Genomic DNA, 23,689 nt, shown 5'->3' with positions numbered 1-23,689 from the left:
AATTAAAAAAAATATGACGCAGTAATTCTACTTTTTACCATATGACTCAGTATTTACCCAAAGAAAAACTTGTAAGTAAGTACATGTTTACACTTTATTCTTAATAGTCCAAATCTGGGAAAAACTCAAGTGTCAATCAACAAGCAAATGGATAAATTTTGGTATTTTCATACAACACAAATAAAAAGGAACAAATTACTGATACATTCAAGAACATGAAAGAATTCCAAAAGTATATGCTGACCAAAAGAAGGTAATCACATACACAAAGGAAGCAAACACTTGAATGGATTCCATTTATATGAAATTCAAAAAAACTAAAACTTATTTAAAATGACATAAAACAAATCAGCAATTGTGTGGGGCCAGTGGTGGGAGTGAGGTGGACTGCAAAGGAATGTAAGGAAACTTCGGGAGTGATGGGAATGTTATAATTATTCATCAGGGTAGTGGTTACAAAGGTGCATACATCTATCAAAACACACACTGTATATTAAATACAAATGCATTTTTCATGTGTAAAAGATGATTTCAAAAGTAAAAGATTGCTTCTCAGCCTTCTGGCTAAGATCAGGTGTGAGTAGAAGAGTGGTGTGGCGCACATACACACAGAAAGTTGTGCCTCTGCCTAACATCATTCACAAAAATCAATTGGGTTAAACATAAACACAGCAAACAAAGCTGCAATCACACTAAAAGAAAAGTAAAAGGATGTGTTTATAATCCTATGGAATGAATAATCTTCTTTAGTAAGAAATTAAAAAGCAAAAGCTACAAGAGAGAAAAAGATATTTACTCATCAAAATTAACACCTCCTAGCCCTGGCTGGTGTGGCTCAGTGTACTGAGCGCCAGCCTGTGAACTGAAAGGTCATCAGTTCAATTTCCATTCAGGGCACATGACTGGGTTGCAGGCTACATCCCCAGTTGTGGGCGTGGGAGAGGCAACCTCTCAATGTATCCGTTGCACATCAGTGTTTCTCTCCCTCTCCTTCTCCCTCCCTTCTTTAAAAATAAACAAATAAAATCTTTTTTTTTTTTTAATTAAAACCTTCTAGACCAGAGGTATGTAACCTTTTGGTATCTCTGGGTCATACTGGAAGAAGAGTTAGTTGTCTTGGTCCACACATTAAATATACAAACACTAATGAAAACTGATGAGCAAAAAAAAAGCTCCGCACATAATTTTCATGATATCTGCCACCATGAATGAGCAAAAAAGTTCTCACATAATAACCCTAATTATGCAGCTTCTGATAATCTTTTAAAATAGTTGAGCAGGTTCCAAGTTTGTGATCACTAATATAGAAAATGTATGTATCTAGGTAATAAAACTTAGTAAAAAAACTAGGTAATATTTTAAGTAAATTTACTATTTTGTGTTGGGCCACATTCATAGCCATCCTGGGCTGCATGCAACCCACAGGCAGCAGGTTGGACACCCCTGTTCTAGACCATACAACTCAAAAGGACTCTGGGAAATACATATGCAACATGTAGCAAAAGAAAATACTGGAATCCAGAATTCAAACAAAACAATGTAAAACAAAGAAATCCTAAAACTCATAGCTGAAACATGCAACCCCAAAGATTAGAGGAAATTGACAAATTCAGCCATATAGAAATCAAGGGAGTGGCAAATGCATAGAAGTGATGAACTTCACTAGCAATCCCAGCAACAGAATGCCATTTTTCATCCAAAAGATTGGTGGTTAAAATAACAAATGGGAGTGTGCATGAGATGAAAAACAGGGAATACAAGTGAGAGCACTGACTGATACAAACACTATCGAGGGAATATGAGAGTATATATTAACCATATGCTTTTAATACACAGTAATTCTACTTCTTGCTTTTTTCCCAAAAGAAACTTGCATGCCCACAAAATGGCATGAACAAAGATATCCACTAATGCAAAATTTCCAAAAATGAAAGCTTGGCGACCAAAGGGACATGGCTAAATAATAAGATACATTTACACCATTGATGCAATTTGAAAAGATGAAATACCTCTATATGCAATATATTATCTATTTATAATCTATAGGTAATATATATGTGTGATAACAAGGAAGTTCTCTAAGATCTATTGCTGACTGATTAGAAATACAGAATAATCTGTAAAGAAATCAATGAGAAAGTGGCTACATGTAATTATTACATACATATGTGTGTAAATGCATATGAAAAGTCTTACAAAAGACCCTGGCTGGGTGGCTCTGTTGGTTGGAGTGTTGTCCTGCACCAAAAGGTTGCAGGTTCGATCCCCAGTTTGGGGCTCACACAAGAGGCAACTAGTGGATGTTTCCCTCTCATACTGATGTTTCTCTCTCCCTCCCACCCCCCTAAAACAATAAACATATCCTAGAGTGGGGATTAAAGAAAGCAAAAGTCTTACAAAGGCATGTATGAAAGGAACTCCAATGAGATGGAGAAGGCAGAACTGAGGAAGGCTATTATTTGACGACCTGGTCAAACTATACAAAGAGAATGTATTCTTGTACAATTTAATGTAAAAAAAAAAAGTTGCCTTTGGAATTTTTGTCTGAGGAACCTTTTTCAAATGACATAAAGATGGTTTCTATGTCCTATGGAAAGGAGTTTCTCAGACAACAGTTCAACAAAATCTTACCACCTATAACCTTAGAACACCATTAATAGTTCGTAACAAACTTGAAAGTCTCTTCCCCATATTGCCTTCAAACCTTTTCAAGTACCTCTCCATGTAAATCACTCTTGATTCCACTATCTGGTTTTATTTTCTTCATAGCAGTTATTACTTGCTGAACTTATCTATTTATTCTCTTGTTTGTTGTCTGTCTCCCACTAGAATGGGAATGGCAAGACAATTTTGAATTCATGTAATTTTAGTCAAGCCATTTTGAGTTTTCTTACAGTATCAAAGACACATTTTATTTACTTACCTTAGTTGGAAAAGGAAATTTGGAAGGTTCTGTTTTGCATGGTGTATGAATAGCCGTTAGAGGGGGAGGCCATGAATGCGTCATCTCCTGAAATGTAATTATTACAGTTTGTTTTCAACCAGGTCAAGGATAAAAATTACACAGCTAAAAACCAGATTTATATTATAAATGCTGGTTTCATGATTGCTCCTCCCAAAGTACACATATTTAATCAATAAATATTAATTAAGCACAACTGTGTGCAAGGCACTATGGGTCAGGTAATAAGAAAAATAATATATACTCTCTGGCTTCAAGAAGCTTTGAATTAAGATGATGAAACCTGTGAATAGTTACAGAAATCAGCCTGTAATCAAATACAAGGCACATAGTAAAATGCTACCAAGGACAAGCTTGCTGTGGGAAGTTGGGAAAATAATAAAAGCAGCTAACATTTGTGCACCTATAGTGAGCCAGATACTGTGGTAAGTGTTTTACATGTCTATTACTCATGTAGTGCTCACAATGACATTATGAGGTAAATCCCATTACTATCCTAGTCTTATGTAGGATGAAATTGAAGCACAGAGGTTATTTATTCAAGGTCACACACTCAGTAAGTAAGGAACACAATTTCATCCTACAAGTCTGGCCACAGAGCCCATTCACTGACAGGAAATTTTGGTCAGGAAACTCAGAACAGAGATTATCTAAAGCACATGAGCAGGAAGACAAACAAGCAAAGCCATAATCTGATTTTATTCAACACCTTCTGTCAAAGCATATAAGTCCAAGTAGAGGTTTGATTAAGATCACAATTTGCATGTTAGGGGAACACGGGGGAGAGAGGCATCAGACTTGGAATAAGGAGGAAGGTATTTATTCTGGCATTTAGATCAAAGTAAACCATCAGGTATACGGAAAAAACATAATAAAGGTGTTGTAACTTTTAGGAATTTACCTTATAGCTTATATCCACACAGTTATATAAAGATACACATTCAAGCAGCTCACACTTAAAAAATGGCAGCAACCTAAATGTCCAACAATACAGGAATAATTAAATTACCAGACACCCATACGACAGAACACCAAGCCGACAGTAAAATAAGAAATTTAAATACTGATGTCCACAGTATATTATTTGACAAATGCAAATCACAATAAATGTTTATATATGAAAAAAACCTCTATCTCTGGCTGGTGTGGCTCAGTGGATTGAGTGCCAGCCTGTGAACCAAAAGATCTCTGATTCGATTCCCAGTCAGCGCACATGCCTGGGTTGTGGGCCAGGTCCCCAGCTGGGGGCATGCAAGAAGTAACTGATCAATATATCTCTTGCACATCGATGTTTCTCTCTCTCTCTTTCTCCATCCTTCCCCTCTCTCTATAAATAAGTAAAATCTTAAAAAAAAAATCTCTAGAAAATAGTTAATCGTAGCTACACCCAAAGGTGTGGAAAGAGAATGACAGAAGGGGCAAAAGACAAAGGTACTCGACACAGTCTCTACTGCTTGAGCCAGAACAGCCACCTGCACTGTAATTGCTCTTTATCATTACAATGGTGCTTTATTTTTTAATGGTATTTCACTTACTGAAATAATACTACATAGTTGATTTCCTAAATCTTGCTCTAGAATGCCAGGTCAAAGGGTGCAACAGTATCATTATTATCACCATTGTATCCCCAGTGCTTGACACATAGCAGGTGTTCAATTAAAAAGACATGAATTAACAAATTTTTTACAGTAAACATGTATTACTTTTACATTAAAAATTTTTCTTCTTCAAGCCTGTTTCTAGAAACAGTATGACTGACTACAACTATCAAGCAAACATGAAGGGCACTCGGACCTGAAGTTCCATGCACACTACGCAGAGGGAAGGGGGAGAAAACAGAAAATCATACACCCCAGGTTTTTGGTGTTGGCATTTCACACCTCAAACATCAAAATACCCTCAATAAAAAAATCTATTTAACGCTCCCCCAGGCCATGTGCCACCCTGTATAAATGAAATGTAGAATAAATTGTCAAGAACATCAAAGAAATAATTGAATGTGAGAAAATCTAAGATTTCTTCTAGTATGCCATTGCATGTTTGAGGATTTGGGGGAAAAGATATATGCTCCCTTAGGCTTTTTATACACATGGGAACTAAAAAATGAGTGCCATATGAAAATCAAAGTAAAGAGTTTATTACTGTGGTTTCTGATAGTCTGATACAGGGAGAAGAGGAATTTCATTAGGATTCTAGGAAAAAACAGAATCTATATGTAACTGAAGAGGAAGGAGAAACACATTCCATGGAAGTTTTCTTTAAAAAAAGGTAAAAAAGCAAAAAAGTGTATGACTTAGGGAAACCAGTTTGGTCAATCAGTAGGGAGAGAGGCTAGCATGGGCCAGTAGAAGGTCTGGAATGTTAGGTTTGGACACTATTCTCTGTATGGGCCTTAGAGAGCCACTGAAAATTTCCAGGAAGCACGTTAATTTATGAAGATAAAGGACTGAGGCGAAGAATCGGGCAGCGATACGGAAGAGGGATGAGCAAGGAAACCAAAGGCAGAAGGGAAGAGTGAGGACTGTACATTGCTATTACCGAAGCTCAGGGTGGCAGAAATGGAAATAAAGGGATGAATATTTTCAAAGAATTTTCAAACTCTACATGTAGCTTTGTGATTAAATAGAACATGAGAGGAAAAAAAATAAGAAATAATTAGGGTTCTACACTTACAAGCATGGAGAAATGGTAGGAAATGAAGAAGCAAGGAGAAATCCAAATGGAGGCCCAGCTAACAAGCAATTAGGTGACATAAACCAAAACCCGAAGGAGACCCAGGCAGAAGAGAGGAGTGAATAGCTATCTAATAGACAAAGCCAAAACATAGAGAAAAAAGGCAGCAAAAGAACAAAAAGAGGAGAGGCTAGAAAATGCGCCCATATTTCAGAGATATGAGAAGACGCAAGGGTTCCCCAAAGACAGAGAATGAGAGGTAAGAAAAGTGGGTGGGAAATAAAAACAATGAAGCACAACAGTAAAGGAAGGGAAAATGATGTTTCCAAAAGGAAAAAAATAACATTTTTTTTTAAATAGAAAGAGTAGAGAACTCAAACGAAATCCCTGATGACCTTGCAGAACAGACTCAGCAGAATGGTAGAGGTAAAAGAGAAATACTGGGCTAAAGGAAAGGAGAGAATAAAGCGAAAGCAGTCAACACAAGCAGTTTTTCAAAGGTATCCAAAATGTACAGACACAAAAATTTAGGAGCTTTTGCACAAAGCATATGTAACATGTTTCTGATGGTTTTCCTCTACTGAGTCAAAAGTAGTTATTGTCACTCATCAATTTATTGGACTTTTTCTTTTCCCAACAGAGGAATATACTTTTTGGTCCTGTCTTAATTTTAAACATATTCCAATAAACACTCAAAATATGCAGTTTTCAGAGGAGGTCTATCAGTGTAGGATTTGATCAGTATGTACAGATGAATTATAAAGCAAGTCATTTTCAATGTGATGCTTTGACTGATAAAACTATTGAGTTTTTAGCCCTTCAAATTAACAGGTAAACCTGAGAAAGTACAGTTATATTTGGCTTCTTCCTCTTTTTAAGGCAAATAGTTAAGATGAATTTTTTAACTTAAAAACAAAAACTGCTCTTTGAGAAAAAATAATAAACAAACCAAGAGATTTAGAACCCATGTATGAATATAAGCATAATAGAACCAATTATTTTTGATTAACACAAGTTAGACATGTGAGCAATCTGTTGCTTCAGATCTTTTGTGAAATAGGGGGAGGATAAGAGGATAGTAGAGTGTGATTACGTAAGAGAGCTGAACCTATTAAAAAGAAAACACACAACTTACTTTAAGAATTTCATCCACACAGCTCACATCACCAGAAGCAGATGCCTTAAGAAAGAGGGAAAGAAACACATATTAGATTTGAAGTCATTCCTTTATTATTAGACTTTTACCATTTGTTGCACAAATTCAACATTATTAGAAATGAAATTCAATTTAAAAAAGTACTTATGATCCCACAATCCCACATCAGAACACTAATTGGAATCTTTGGATTAATTTTCTTAAATACAAGTTTTTCAAAAACTAAAATACTGTAATCACTAAACTATGTAGGACTTTAAAAGTTTATTATTTTTCAGAAGTTTTAAACTTTCTTATACTTAGATTAGAAATAATTTTTTAAATGTAATTTTTCAGGTGAGCAGCTTATCAAAAAACTTAAAGATTTACATACAAAATATACCACAATATTGAGATTCTTCATTTCACATAAACCAGCAGAATAAAACCAGTATTATCCAAGATTACTTGTTTGGAACATGATGGACATTTTAGCCTTTCTTAAATGTGGAAGTTGTATATTTACAGGCAAAAACAGAATAAAGAACTGGAGTCTCAACTCAAGTCTAATTCTAAGGATCCTGTTGTTTGAAGAAAGAACAAATTACCACTTTATTCTCTTGAGAGGAGTACTCAGACGACAAATGCCATGAACAATGAGTTTCCCTAGTCCACAGGAAAATTTTTAAATGTTCTCAAAATAGCATTTTACCCATACCTGATCCCCCCGTTTTAAGCTATGAGTTGTGATTTTTCAGCCACTAACATTACCTTTGAATTTTTTTTTTTACTGCAAAAACTTCATCAAAAGAAAAATTCAGCTATTTCACTTCTTTATTCTAAATACCATGCTTTGGCATGTAGTTATAAACACTGTAAATTTCAAACCACTACTATGAGTCTGGAGAAGCTGCCTCAAACCTTAAGTATAACCACAGAAAAGAATGCTGGGATCCAAATCATGTAACATTACCATCTCCAAGGACCCAAACACTTCCAGCATCTATCATAATGAATCATGGCCCACATCTCATTCATGATATTACTATGAAAATACAATTTACAATTTTTTAAACAAAAGTACACAAGATGTATTATTCCATAAAATCAAAAGGAAGAAATCGAAGATATTCATAAATCATACTTTTGTTCTACAACTCACCATTTTCATGTCTGAAACAGTGAATGACATTTCCCCCACCACCCAGGAGGGGAAGCCACCAGCTCTACGGACCCACCTGGGGTTCAATCCCAAGCCTTCCTTCAAACTTTTATACTCCTTACTATTAAAACAAAGACACAGTTTAAGCTCAACCATTATTTCATAGTAAATTGCTTCACACAGTCACAATGTTTAGAGGTCTAACTGTGTGACTTACATCCAGTGGCTGGGAAGGGATTTTCAGCTTGGTGAGATGTGCTTTGCTGCTGGGCTTCAGTTCAGCCACACTGTTGCCATGAGACTGGCTGCTGTAGTGCTCAGAAGACAGCTTTGGTTCCACGGACTCCTGTCCGTCCATGGGCCGCACGTAGGCAGTGGGTTTCTGTAACATTGAACTGGACTTCGACATCAGTGAAGGTGGGAAAGACTGACTTGAGTGCTGCCCACTGGAAAAAGGTACACGGGAAGGAGAATCCCAGCTTGCATCAGCATCCCGAGGTGATTTGGAACGCTGATGTTCCTTGCTATGGTGATCATTCCCATGAGACCTGGAATGACTAGAGCTTAAAGAAGAAACAGCCTGGGGTTTTCCAGGACTGGAAGAGCGTGATTTGGAGTGTTCTGATCCATGCTGGCCTTTTTTTCGGCTACTGCTTCCACCACTGCTATATGAGTCACGGTCATGCCTCTGGCTACTACTGTTAGTGCCACCACTGCCACCTGCGGTGGTCCGCTGGCTACTGTGTCCACTCTGCAAACCCGAGGACCGTTTCTGAGACTGAGAAGTGCTGGGTGCAGGTCCTACCGGAGTCCATTTGCTACTCTGATGAGAGCTCCCATGTCTCTGCTCAAAGAAATTTGGGTTAGATTTTTCATCTGCTGTCGGTGGTACAGTAGGCTTGGGAATTGCAACAAGCTTTGGTATAGATCTGTCGCCTATGAAATCCTTCATTTCATCGTAGTTTCCAAGCATACTCTGAATACGACTTGATAGCTTATCTTCTTTGCTAGTCTACAAAAAAATGTAAAATATAAATATACAATTAGCATAACTGCAAATAAAAGATGTTTCTAAACTGATTTTCCAAATTTCAAATGGATATGGTCTTTCCCCATATCTTCAAGTTAGTATCTCAAAGCAAACTCCAAATACATAATTTTTACAGTGAAAAAAATGCACTGATGAAAAACATTCACACCGAAACACAAATATTCTGTAAAACACTGAGAAATATGTATATATAATAGATTCCAAGAGGGAGAAAACCCATATTTAACCAATCAATATACTGAAACAGTAGTGAAAATCTTTTGAAGAGCAGGAAAAGTAATCTGTCTTTTATGTAATTAGGTGTCAGGACAGCAAACTAGTCAGTGTTCATACACTGGCAGTCTAGGAAGACATTACACATTCCTTATAATCCAATCTGTAGTCAGAAGCAAAAACAAAAATTTAGTGAAACAAGTTATACCCAACTGATTGTTTTTTAAATTTTAATTCCTCTTTACCTTGACTCATTAAGCTAAAAGTCCCAGCAACAAATTAAACATGGAAAATCCACTAATCAAAGTTTTAAATCCTCCCCAATAAATTCAATTTAAAAAATAAATAACTTTTAAATCCTGACTATTAATTCTAGCCAATAAATGCTCTAACATTTGAAGTTAACAGTACCTACTTTAAACTTCAAGAATTACTCTTGAATAATGAGAAAGCCTAAGATGTCTACAAGCTTGAGCACTCTTTCATATTCACACACGGAAGAAAGCTTACCAATTATATTAAAAGGAAATCCAGACCAAGCCACAACTATTTTATTCTGAGGTTGGCATAAATCAATAATGACTTTAAATTATTTGAAAATCAATCTGACCCCTATTAAACAAGAGATGAATATACACCAGAGTCACTGGAAGTGGCACCGTTCAGTGTTTCGTGTAATCCTGTACCAAGCACAATGGCAGTTACGAAGAAAGCAACTGGTTCCGTTTATTGAACACTTCGAACAGCATGCTTTCATCTAACTCTGATATTGTTAATTAAGCATTAAATACACTACAAAGAAAACCAGAGAATTTAGCATATGATAACAGGAAACAGATACTGAAGATATATTTATTCAAACACACTAGTAAGTCACTGAAACTTAGTTAACTGAATAAGCAAATAGGGAAAAACAAGACTCTAGGAAATATATTTCTCTTTGATTGATGCTATACCTGAAGAACCTAGAAAACAGAAGACGATGCAGACTGCTTCACAGAACTTTAATTTAATTCAAGGCTTGGGAAGGTGAAGTGCCTGCTCAGAGTCCATAGCAGAGCCAGGAGCACAGACATAAATTGTCTGCGCTACTCTAGAACACATTCTCAAAATTACAGGACAGCCGTCGGGACTGGGGGCAATGAGGATGACTTTAGGGCCCTAGTAATACTCTATTTCTTGATCTAGCTACTGATTACATCAGGTTGTTCATGTTGTGAAAATTCTTCTAGCTATATATATAATACGGTTTGTGTATTTTTCTGTATGCATGTTATATCCAGTAAAAGTCTCCAGCAAAGTACAGTGTACTTAGAGGAAAGAAAAAAAATGTTAAATGGTATGCACAGCAACTCTTTTCTAATATAAAAACTTAAGTTTAAACATTTTAAAGCAAAAATGCCATGCTATCAGGGAAAAACAACATTCAGAGAAGAAGTACTTACGACTTTGTATGGCTCAGCAAAGAGAGGAGAGCTAGGCGGGAAGGGGTCTTCACCCTGCTGTATCTCCTGATTCCGCCTTTCCCGTTCTTTCATACGCAGCACATTCCGGTCTTCACGGTTCATGTTGCTATGGAGAGAAACACAGTCTTTACACCACAAAACAAAAAAGGAAATATTAAGTCTTCTGTACTGATTTTGTCAATTTAATGTTTCAAACAGAGATTTCCTTTTGACTTCCAAGCAATAACAGGCATTAGTGCTGAAGCTGAGTTTTGGCAATGGTTTTATCAACTAACACTACTTCACTGAAACACTTAACCTTATAAACTTTTAAACTACCCTACTAGCTAAAAGTCAGCCAAAACGTATACATGCAGAGGAAAGGTAGTACTTTAACCCAAATGCTTAATAATTCCTGTAAGCTCTCTGTGGCTTCCTCTTCAAAAATCTAACTGTTCTGTGCCAATAGAGGCAAACAACCTACTCCCACCTACCAACCCCTCCACACCGGGGTCCAGTGCTTTTCTCTCCTTGCCATCTATCTTGCCATCTATCTTGTCCCAAACACAGCTTTCCTGGTGTCCATCCTTATAGCAGTTTGACCTCAGCTTTGCTGTTGCTCTAGATTCTCTAAAATATGACACGTCTGCTCTAAATACATTAATGTTTAAATTAACACCAATAAATGGAAAAACTGAGGCTTTTAGCAATAGAATCTAAAATTAACTTCGGTTAGTAATAGTAGTCAAAATTGTGTTGAAAAGTCTTCTAGGATAAACAAAAAACGAGGATATCATTTCTATAATCACGACAGTACGTTGTGCTTTCGCTAAGAATAAACTAAAGAAAATAGTTTATTTACAGCAGCAGGGATTTTGGTTAAAAAGATAATAATGCAAAAGGTTTTCAAACCCTGGACAAGGAATTACCAGGGACTGCACAACACTCTTCCCTAGAGATACATTAAACAATATGTCCTAGTTTTGATTAAAAAAACAACAACAAAACTCCTGCTGGAGGCCAAAGGGAATAAATAGGTTATACTTGTGCAGCATTTCTAGACAATTACAAAAATTGTTTTCTTTTCTTATACAATGAAAGTCATCCAACTGAATGTTTCCCTTTTAACAAGACTGCCATTAATCAGAACTAAATTAACTGATTCTTTAGAGGAACAAATATCGCAGTTGTAGCTCTTATTTTCTCATTTTTTTCTGGTCTGACTTATTTTTGCATCTAATTCATAGGTTCCACTTTTTACCTCCTGTTTCTTTGAACATCAATATCTCTGCCTAAGGTAAAATAAAATTTCCCAAAAAGCAATCATTCCAGTAATCTGAGCTCCCCTGAAAGTAACATAAAATTTAAATGAGTCAATTTGAAGTGTATCTTTGCAGTACAGGCAAAACTATTCCCTCAGGGTATGTAAAACTATTGTGCTAAAATAGGATTGTTTTTAAAATTAGCAAATTGCTATATTACAACAAAACCTATGGGACTATCAGATAAATTAATTTTAAAAAACTGTCAGGGGCAGGCATGCAGGATGGAAGATGGCGGCTGGGTTCAAAACTGTAGAACCTCTGGAGTATTACAGAAGAATTTTAAAGACAACTGCCATCCCAATGGAGAAGAACTTAGTGAATTTGGAACCACACTGTCAACATAGGTTCAATTAATACTGCAGATGGTTCTGCTTTAGTGAAGCTGGGAAATACTTCAGTAATTTGCAGAATTTGCAGCACCATCAAAGATGCCCCTAATAAAGGATATGGTTGTTCCTAATGTGGATCTACCACCTCTGTGTTCCCAGATTTCGGTCTGGACCAGCTGAAGAAGAGATGCAAGTGGCTACCAGTTCATTGCAGATGTCATTAAAAATTCACAGATAATTTGGAAAGAGGACTTGCGCATCTCTCCAGAACAGCACACTTCGGTTCTACACTGTGGTCTCGTTTGCCTAGACTATGATGGAAATATTTTGGATGCCTGTACATTTGCTTTGTTAGCAGCTTTTTAAAAATGTACAGTTGTCTGAAATTACTACAAATGAAGAAACTGCTTGAGTAGAAGTTAATTTAAAAAAGAAAAGTTATTTGAACATTAAAACTCATCCAGTTGCTCTTTCCTCTGCAGTGTTTGGTAACACTCTGCTTACAGTTGACCCTGCCAGAGAGGAGGACCATCTGGCCACTAGAACCCTAACAGAAGTAGTGGATGAGGAAGGCAAGCTATGCTGTCTTCACAAACCAGGTGGAAGTGGGATGACTGGGGCTAAGCTTCAGGACTGTATAAGCCTAGCAATTACAAGACACAAAGAAGTAAAACAACTGATGGATGAAGTATTGGGTTGGCCAAAAAGTTTGTTTAGTTTTTTTCTGTAAGATGGCTCTAGTAGTGCTTAGTTGTCTTTACTTCATTCAAAACAACTTTGTTAGACTGTATTGTGACAGCTGTCAGATCAATGTGCATTTTTTAAAAACTTATCAAAATTGGTGAATTTTGGGGCAGCCATTTTCATATAGAAGATGAAAGAAGATAAACATCATTTTAGTGTATTATGGTTTATTATTTCAAGAAAGGTAAAAAGGCATCTGAAACTAAAAAAAAAAAAGATTGGTGCAGTGTATGGAGAAGGGGCTGCAACTGATCAAATGTGTCAAAAGTGATTTGCAAAGTTTCTTGGTACTACCGACATTTAGGGCAAATAATTCTTTACTGAGGGACTGTCGTATGCACTGGAAGATGTTTAACAGCACCCCAGCCTCTACCCACTGGAAGGCAATAGTGGGAAATAGCCGACATACTCAGAATATTCAAATCAATAAAGTAATTGGTGAAAATGAAAAAGTATATTTTTTATTTCATGGAAAAATTAAAGACTTTTTGGCCAACCCAATAATTAAAGAGTATGAAACCCAAATAAACACCCACCTTTTCAAAATAGATTTGTAAAAAAACTGTATTTATTACACTGTGCAAACCTTTATTTACCAAATAAATATCAAACTACATTTTTCTGGGGAAAAAACAAAGAAAACTGTCAAGAAGAAAGGAGGGTTCTCCATCTAAAATTTTTGATCATTTAAGGTAAATTGTTTTAAGTACCCATCAAGTATGTATGTTAAGTTTATACATTAATTATAAACAATTATAAACAACAGTTCATGAACAGAAAGAAATGCAAAAAATCTTCAACTTTGGTTTGTTGTTGGTAGTGATAATCATGTACCAATTTCATTATTACAAGACTGCAAATGAGTGGATATATTTAGATTTTTTAGGGAATCAGGGATCTTATCATGAGAAACTAAATATACATGAGAGATACAAATATAGAATGGAATAAGAAAAAGAACCTCTAGAGATTAGATTAGAAGTTAGTAGTAGTATTGTGAATTCACGCTTATATTAAAAAAATGAATAGAGTCTCTAGCTCTGCCCATTGAAAGAGTGATGCCCCAACAAAAAGAAGTACTGTCAGCACCCAGTTTTGTATGTCTAACATCACTCCCCGTAAAAATGGAATGGAACTGTTTGGTGCATAGCTAATTCCACAGCTGTAGCAGGAAAAACACAAAGAGTGCCTAAAACATATTGTTGTAACGGCACGAAAATGCTCAAAAACAGATGAAGACATCATAAGGGCACAGGAACCAGCCTGAAAGGGCTCCCATTGGTCATATTTAGAAACATGAACATCAAAATGAATGAAGACAAGAACGGAATATAACCAGTTGAATAAAAATAGAATTCCTGAGTTCAGAGCAATAATATCAGAGAATGAAATAAAGCTGGGAACAAAAGTCCCTCTTTATAGAAGAATGCCAGCAATAAATGTAGAAGAAACAAAAGAATTACAAAATTGCCTTTTTGCAGATGCTAAAGTAATAACTGAGGCAAGAATCATCAATGGATGCTAAAAGCACTGGGTGGGAAATACAGGGGGTACGGGAAGTTATTCAGTATCACTCCCCAGCAGAGTAATTGCAAAAAAAAAAAAAACACAAAAAACTTTAAAATACAGAAGTACAGTAAACACTACCTTTTAACATCACTAATAAGAGAACAAACTGACATCTTGTGCCTTCCAATGTAATACACATAAGACACATCACCAACTAGGTATTCCTCCTGCTTAAAATATTTAATCTGAATTTAATCATGAGTATAGAGCATATGGGTAAATGTAAGTTGAGAAACATACTGTGAAACTGGCCTGTACTCTTCAAAAGTATCAGTATTACAAGATACTCTGCACAAACAGAACAGGCTACAGATCACTTTTACATCCTTCTACAATGAACAAGACACAGCTACATGCACATATCCTTCATTTCCCAGATCCGGGATATGGGGAGGAAAAAATGGTTGTGAACAACATTACTGGGAAATATGAATGTTGACAGTGTTTCAGAAAATCATGTTACTGTTACATTTCCCAACTGTGATAACTGCATTTGGTTATATGGGAGAATGTTCTTGATTCTTAGGACATACACGGTTGAAATATTATCATGCCTGTAACTCGTAAATGGTTCAGCATCTATCTGAATATACATCTACATATATTTGTGTGTGTGTGTATACTGCAAGGGAGACAGTAGTAGTACCAGCAGCAGTTATAGTAAAAATGTTAACAACTGGTACATCTAGGTAAAGGATATATGGATGTATTCAGTTGGCCAAAAATAAAATACATATTTTTCATTTTCACCAATTACTATTGATTTGGATATTTTGAGTGTGTCAACCATCTCCCATGTGGTATAACATTGATTGTTCTCAATCAATGTCTCCATTTCATTGCTATCAACTTCTACTGGTCTACCCGACCGTGCAGCACCATCCAGCAAAAACTCTCCAGAACGAAACTTTGCAAACTGTTTTTGACACGATCAATCACAGTACCTTCTCCATACACTGCACCCATTTTTTTTGCATTTCAGTTGCGTTTTTAAACTTTCTTGAAATAATAAAGCATAATATGCCAAAAATATTGTGTATCTTCTTCCATCATCAATATTAAAATGGCTGCACAAAAATTCACCAATTCGGTTAAGTTTTTTAATGCACACAGATGAGACAGCCATCACAACACAACCTAACAAAATTGTTCTGAATAACACTAAAGACAACTAAGTGCTACTAGAACCATCTTACAGAAAAAAACAAATGAACTTTTTGGCCAACTCAATATATTATACCTTTCCTGTAGTTTTGAAATTTTTTTTTGAGATAAAAGATGGAAGGAAAAGAGCATATGGGTGCTATCCAGCATTTTTTAGCCTTGGGATTTACTATAGAGAATTCTCTTCTCTAGGGCTTCACATACTCCTCTCATCCCTAAAGTGTGCCCCCTTGCACCTTCAAAATCATACTGATCATCCAATACTCTTCAACTCCTCCCTTGTCACTATTTACACTTGAGAAAGTGCAATGCCATTCTTGGCTAGGAGGAGACACCATCGATGTGCCAACTTCAGTTTCCAGAGAAGTAAATGAGCATCCCAAATTCATTTAATATTTATCATTTACTAAGTGTACTTATTAATCAATATGCAAAAACACCTATTATATACTTAGTACTGGGAAGAGAACAAGAATTTGCCACCCTAAGTACTAAAACTTACCACAAAGCCATCAAAATAGCATGACAGTGCACAGAAATGAACAAACCAATCAGTAAAATAGAGACCAGAAATCAATCCAGAGATATATAAGATTTTAATAGTTAACAAATCCAATTCAATGAGAAAGGAATGTTTTATTTAATAACAATAATTAAAAACCAAGTACTTTCTAAGAGCAGAGTTTTTTTTTTTTTAAGATTTTATTTATTTATTTTTTGGGGAGGGAAGGAAGGGGGAGAGGGAGAGGGAGAGGCAGAGAGAGAGAGAAACATCAATGTGCGGTTGCTGGGGGTTATGGCCTGCAACCCAGAAATGTACCCTAGCTGGGAATCGAACCTGGGACACTTTGGTTCCCAGCCAGCGCTCAATCCACTGAGCTACGCCAGCCAGGGCTAAGAGCAGAGTTTTTAAAATGTTGAAGCCATGTTTCAAACTCAGCCAGAAAAAATAAATCGTCCAGCCTAGCAGCCTCACTCGAAGGATTTTATGTACTCATAGGAATAAAGCACAGTCAAGAGTTACAAAGACACGTACGGGCAGCACTGTTTTTAGGGATGAAACAACCGAAAATAACTGAGTGCTCAAGAACAGAGAAATGGATAAGTAAATGGTTAAACTATGGCTTATTAGAATAAATGAGGTAGATCTTTGCCAATTAACTTGGAGGAATTTCCATAATTCTTGTTTTGTGGGGAAAAAAAAAAGTAGATGCAATATGTATGTGATACGACTGATCACCTATCTCTTTATGATAAACTCAGAAGTAGAATTGTCAGGTGTTGAATATATTGGTAAGAATTAGATACAACTAACTCCACCAACATCAGAATGTGCCAACTAACAACCTCACATGCTAAACACAAGGAAACTGAACTCTGAATGTCCAATTTCATACACAAGATTGCAGAAGGTCTCCAGATTTAGCGAAATCTTTTTTCTTGGCCCTCAGTAAATGTTTTGACTGTTCCTGTAAATACAAATAAAAGGTATTTTTCCACCTATTTACTTTCCAAAAGAGATAAACCTTGATGGTTTTGGTTTTCCAATTATAAAAATAATACTGGCTCTTTGCTCAAAAACTCTAACCTGGCACCAATAATTTTACTCCCCTGAAATAAACAACACTGTGAGGAGTCACATATAGCCATACATGTACAAAATATTATATATGCAATTCTTATTTCATTTAATAAACAATAAACGAGTTCCTCTGATGATAGGGTTGTATCAGGAATTTAGTATTACTAATGTTACAGTGTGTATGTGTGCCCTCTATTTTAGCTTCAGATAAATTCCTAGATGTGAATTGGTGAGTCAAAGGGTATCTGCTGTGCTATTTTAATACATATCACTACATTGCTTTCCAAAAAGATTGTCAGCTGACAGCCCCACCAAGAGAGTATGAGATTGCCCTTCAACCATGCCACTTTTTACTCCTAGTCAACCTGAGTCTTTTTCAATTGTACCACCAATGAAGAGGTAAAAATGAAAATTATTCCAATGTCACTTGTTTATTTCATTTACTCAACAAATATGTGAGCTCATTTACTATTGCTACACACCGCACTAGAAGCTAGGGGTAACATGGAAGAGAAAGACACACACAGAGGGCCCTGACCTTACAGAACTCACAATCAACTGCATCCTACTGAATTTCTCTGACGGTTAGATAGCACATCATTTTATGTGTCACTTATTCAAATTTCTTCTTTTGTGAAATGCCAATTCATGTCTTTTGCCCATTTTTCTACTGAAGCAATAGTTTTTGATTATGTAATAACTATGCTTTTCCCAGTTTGTCACATATCTTAACTGAGAAACACAAGGTTAGCATTAAATCTTATATTAAACTGTTATGTTAGCTACACTGACAGCCTCTTCGAATCCTCTGCCTCCTCCTGCCAATGCACTCCCGAACTCTGCCTGCAAGCCACGCCTGAACTCTCCTCAATGGCTTCCTGGTAAGATACAAGCCTCACAGCACTGCTGACATCTGTCCCCATCTCTCCAAGTCTCTTTGTCTGTCTTTCCTTAGACTGTGATCTGCGTCTGCGCAGCCTCTCTAGAGCATTCCATTCTTTATTTCTGTGAAATAACTATAACTATTATAAATAAATAATAAATTTCTATACTATAGACATTATGCTATCTGTATCTTTCTCAGTTATCTAGTATCCAAAAAGATCAGAAGCGAATTTTACTATGGACAACATGAGATTAGGGTACTAAGGCTGCAATTTTCAACATTTTTCATCACATGACACACATAAAAAAATCACTAAAATTCTGCACCACATCAAAAAATATATTATTTGCTGATCTAACCCAAAAAAGAGGTATAATTTTGATTCATTCACACTGGATGGCTATTGTTGTGTAGCCTGCTGTCATTCTTTGATTTGGCAATCTCAGGGAAAAGAGATTAGTGCCCCTAACTAAATAAATAGTCAAGTATTGTATGCTTTAAAAATTCTTGCAGCACACCAGCTGAAAAATAACCACTGTTCTGAAGGAAGGAGAAGCTGCCTTTGACAGGCAGTCTCTGCAACCATTGCTATTGTAAATCTCATCCACTTACTAACAGGAGCTCCATCGAGTGGAACTGCACTTATAGGGAGCTAGACAAATTACAAGAGGTCACTTCTCAGTCATCTATACTTCTCTGAAGAGCCTTCGGAACTCTCAGGGACAAAAAGAAGGTGATGAGAGAGGGGTTAAGAAGAGCAACCTCAGAACATCAGCAATAGTTCAGAGCATATGGTACATGTGCAGTAATTATCTACCAGATGAATATTTGGGGGAAGAGAGGTCCTCCCTCATTTGTCCATAGTAAGTATCTGAGAGGCTAAGGTATTAATTCTGAAGATGACCCCTTGTTTCCCAAAACCCAGTTCCTCAAGTCACAGGCGATTCAGCTGATTTAGTATAAGCAAGGACTATTTGATAAGCCACATGTGGAGTGGTAACCTTGCTAATAAAAACTCTCAAACATAAAATATCTAGTAACCAAAAAACAACACAGGCAATCATCTCTTAATTAACTTCTGAAATATCATAACAAAGTAATGTAAGTTCTATTACATTAGAAGTTACTAATGTAACTTCCATTGAACTGTAAACAGTAGAGGTGTGACAGTGTGCAGCCAAGAGGGGGGCACCAAATACGGATTTGGAACGGGGTCCAGAACTCAAGGTGTTCAGAAAATATTAGGATGTCCTCACCACCACCCTCCCCACCCTGCCAAAGGTGTGGTTTGGAGGAAGGGACAAATGAAGCAGGGCCATTGAAAGCTGTTTTGCATAGCAACAACTTTGCAGCCAACCTCTAGTGTGGTCATTTAACATATCTATAACATTTAACTGGTTACATAGATATGTTAAATAGCTGTAGCCATGCTTTGAGTCAGGGGAATGGAAGTAACTTCCCCACCAAGATGTAACTGGGTGGGGGGGGGGCAGGTCCCCTGAGTTACAGCACCTGTGTGACAGCTTGGAGATGACTGGCTCCATGACATGGGGCCACGCCTGCCCAGACTGCTTTATGGCAGCCCAGTAAAGCCGGAAGGGTATGAGAGTGTTGGTAAGAGCAGCCGATTGTGGGAGGAGTCAGAAATGGGGCTGCAGAGGAAGATTGGCGCGGGGATTTAAAACTGAGACACGGCAGCCATTGGAGAGAAGCACGCGGCTTTGGCAGAGTGGGGACTTCCACAGCTATTGTGCCAGGTGGACATGTGAGAGAACCATGTAGCTGTGGCAATAGAAAGGAGAGAACCACGCAGGTTTAGAAGGGGGAACCACCACCCGGCTTTAGCAGAGATTCCAGAGACACAGCTGATGGTGCTGAGAACTGAGGAAGGCCTATCAGCCGAGACGGATTACTGGGAAGAACTGGGGGCTGCCTGAGCCACGGACTTCTATTTCTTTTCCTGAGATACGGTACCCCAGACTGGGCAAAGGGGGAAAGGAAGGACTATGTGTGTTTGTGGGTGTTTTAAGGGACTTTGGGATTTTGATGAAGATATTAGGCCACTACTTTAAGTTTGTATAGCATTAAATAAACATTTCCTTCCCTTTTCACGAATCTCTGGCATTGAGAGATGTCTTTCCTATAAGGCGGCAGACATAACGAACCTGGTGGGGTTCCTTTCGGGTAACAGTACATTGCCTTTGTCTCCCCCATGTTCTGTAACAGAGGCACTACAATTTAGTAAATGGGGCAATTAAGGATAGCTGACTTTTAGTTTCGGTTATATAACATAATAGATACATGACTTATGTAAGTAACCTCCCTGAACCTCAGTTTTATTTTGTGTAAACTGTCCATATTAATGTGACGATAAGGATTAGACGAGAGAAGTATCTGAATGTATCTGATTATTTAACACTGTACAAGAATAGAGTGTAAAACAAAGAATGAAATGTCACTGCAAATGAGCACAAATCTTTTTGGGGTGATGGAAATGTACAATTAAATTGTGGTGATAGCTACATACTCTATGAACTGATGAAAAATCACTACTTTGTACACTTAAAAAGAAGGGAATTTTATGGACTGCAAATTATACCTCAACAGAGCTGGGGTTTTTTAAAGGAATGTTATCAGACTGAAAAGGATCTTGATTGCTATCATTTGTCAACTCTCCCTCTACCTTCCCGATGGGCTTCATACCAGTACATTCCCTTAAATAATTGAGGCTCCCAACCTTCTGCTTAAACCACCTGTTTCCCTATCAGAAACAACTGAGGTCTCACATCATTTAAATAATATGGTGTTATTCAAAAGATAAAGGATATGGCCCTGGCTGGGTGGCTCAGCTGGTTGAGCACTGTCCCATCTATCAAAAGGTTGATGGTTTGTAGCAGGAGCCAGCCAGGGCCCCCCCAAAGAGGGAGGGGTAATGGGGTGCAGAACTCAGGGAGTTCAGAAAATATTAAAAATATAGGATGTCCTCACCCTGACAAGTCTGAACTGGGGAATGGGACACACAGAGCAGGGCCATCAAGCTGTTTTGCATAGCAACAATTTTGCAAATAACCTCAGAAATGGTCATTTAACATATCTATAACTTTTAACTGGTTTCATGGATATGTTAAATAGCTGTGCCCATGCTCTGAGACAGGGAGATGGGAGTGACTTCGACCCATGACATAACTGGGAGGCAACTCCCCCTGGTTACAGTGCCTGCTCTAGAGCTTGCAGGTGACTGGCTTCACGCCATGGGGCCACGCCTGCCCAGACTCACTAAGGCAGCCCAAAAGCTGGAAAAATACAGGAATGCTGGCAGGTGTAGCTGATTGTGGGAGGAGTTGGAAACGGTGATGCAGAAGAAGACTGGCACTGGGATTTACACCCAGCACGCAGCCATGCAAGGGAGAACCACTCGGCTTTGGGGTTCCCTTTGCCATGCAGCTTAGGAAGCCAGAAGGCAAGATGTAGCAGCGATGCAGAGCTCTCTCCTAGCAGTTTGGAAGAATGCAGAGGGATGCTGCAGGAAGGAAAGGGGTGAAAGAACTCATGCTGGATTAGGAACTGGAGATCCCAGCAACACAGCTGATGGTGCTGGGAACCTTGGGAGGCCTACCAGCTGAGCACGGTACTGGGAAGAACCGGGGACTACCTGAGTCAAGGAATTCTATTTCTTTTCCTGAGATGTGATACCCCAGACTAGGCAAAGGGGGGAAGGAAGGACTGTGGGTGTTTGTGGGTGTTTTAAGGGACTTTGGGACTTTAATGAAGACATTAAATCATTACTCTAAGTCTATATAACCTCTGAATAAATAGTTCCTTCCCTTTTCACCAATCTCTGGCATTGAGAGCTATAATTCCCTGGCAGTGGGCAAGGCGAACCTAGACCAGGAGAGGACCCCGGGAGAAATGGTGGTCCATTCAGTAATAGTATCTCAATTCCTGGTCAGAGCACATACCTAGATTGCAGGTTTGATCCCTGGCTGGGGTGCATATAGGAGACAACCAGTCGATGTTTCTCACATCAATGTTTCCCTCAATCTCTCTCTCCCCCTTCTCTCTCCCTTCCTCTTTCTTCCTCTAAAATCAATAAACATATCTTCAGGTGAGGATTTTAAAACAGGTAAATATGAATGGAACAAATATTACAGTCTCTCAGGATTTGATACATTGAACTTGAATAATACTAAAATAAACAGACCTAACCGATTAAGTACAGTACACTCCACTCATCGTCAGCATGTAATGGGGTGTAGGCTGGGAGTCCCCAGGGTCCCCCAAAGGGAGGATCTGTAATGGGGTCCAGAACTTGGGGTGTCCAGGAATGCAGGATATCTCCCATAGACCTGGCTGGGAGATGGGAGAGATGGAACAGAGCTGTTGAGTTATTATACATATCAATAACAAACTAGCTTCACACCTATCTGTGGGAAGTTATTTTGCATATCAACAGCAGCCTAGGTGAGGTGGGTGGGACTTTAACCCATAATGTAGCTGGGAGGCAGCTTCCCCTGGCTAGAGCGCCTGCACGAGAACTTGAAATGGTTCTCTCCACACCATAGGGCCACACCTGCCCAGACTGACTATGGCCAAGAAGAGCAAAAACTGCAGGAGTATTGGCAGGTGTAGCCGATTGTGGGAGGAGTCAGAAATGGAGTTAAGGAGGAGGTTCCAGGCTGAGATTTAAATGACAGGCAGGCCCTCCACGGAGAGAGACAATGCAGGACTAGACCAGAGGATGAGATCATCTGGGAAGGAAAGAGGTGAAAGGAACAAAAGAAGGTGCCACGTGGTTTTGGGCTAAGAAATGGCAATCATGGCAGCAACACAGCTGATGCTGCTGGGGACTGCGGGAGACCTGCCCAACCCAGCACGGATTACTCAAAGGAACCGATTACCCAGAGGAACCGGGAGTCTAGCTGAGCTACGGACTTCTATTTTCCTGAGACTCGGGACGCCTGACTGGCCGGACTAGGCAAAGCAGGGAAGGCAGGACTGTGTGCGTGAGGGTGTTTTAAAGGGACTTTGGGATTTTAATGGCAACACTCCGCCATTACTTTAAACCTGTATAACTTTTGAATAAATAATTCCTTTCCTTTTTACCAAACTCTGGCACTGAGAGCCACAATTCGTAACACCCTGGTGGTGGGCAAGAAGAACCTGTCTAGAAAGACCCCAGGGGAGGGGACTTATTTTGATAATAGTATCTGAGCTCCCCCTTTTGGTAACAGTTTTTGGTGCCTGACACGTGGCTGAGAATTGCGAGTGGGAGACCAACCCCCTCAGTTGTAGGAAAATGAGGCTGCAGAATTATCCCTGTCTCTGAGAATTTCTTTGCACCCTTCTTGAGGACATCGGCCACCTAATCATGCCCAGGAAAGTAAAAAGGAAATGGATCTGGGAAGGCATCAGAGAAGTGTGGTGGTTTAGCTGAAAACTTGTTTCTGAC

General features: G+C 38.2%; 1 protein-coding gene and 1 pseudogene across 1 annotated transcript in view; one reads left to right on the top strand and one right to left on the bottom strand.

The window, feature by feature from the left end:
- Positions 1-23,689, bottom strand: part of AFF4 (AF4/FMR2 family member 4) — a 91,573-nt gene that overhangs the window by 51,093 nt on the left and 16,791 nt on the right. Inside the window, exons 2-5 of the mRNA XM_045828871.1 lie at positions 10,642-10,768; positions 8,150-8,944; positions 6,771-6,815; positions 2,924-3,010 (exon numbers count right to left, since the gene is read on the bottom strand). Coding sequence (XP_045684827.1) covers positions 2,924-3,010; positions 6,771-6,815; positions 8,150-8,944; positions 10,642-10,764 — 1,050 coding nt within the window. The 5' untranslated portion in view covers positions 10,765-10,768. The remainder of the gene's footprint in view (positions 1-2,923; positions 3,011-6,770; positions 6,816-8,149; positions 8,945-10,641; positions 10,769-23,689) is intronic.
- LOC123812919 overlaps positions 12,195-23,689 on the top strand; it is a 28,160-nt pseudogene continuing 16,665 nt past the window's right edge.

Source organism: Phyllostomus hastatus, unplaced genomic scaffold (genome assembly GCF_019186645.2).
Source record: "Phyllostomus hastatus isolate PE091 unplaced genomic scaffold, TTU_PhHast_1.1 phas_contig_150, whole genome shotgun sequence".
Taxonomy (NCBI): domain Eukaryota; kingdom Metazoa; phylum Chordata; class Mammalia; order Chiroptera; family Phyllostomidae; genus Phyllostomus; species Phyllostomus hastatus.
The sequence above is the reverse complement of the archived record's forward strand: the minus strand, read 5'-3'. Positions and strand labels throughout refer to the sequence as shown.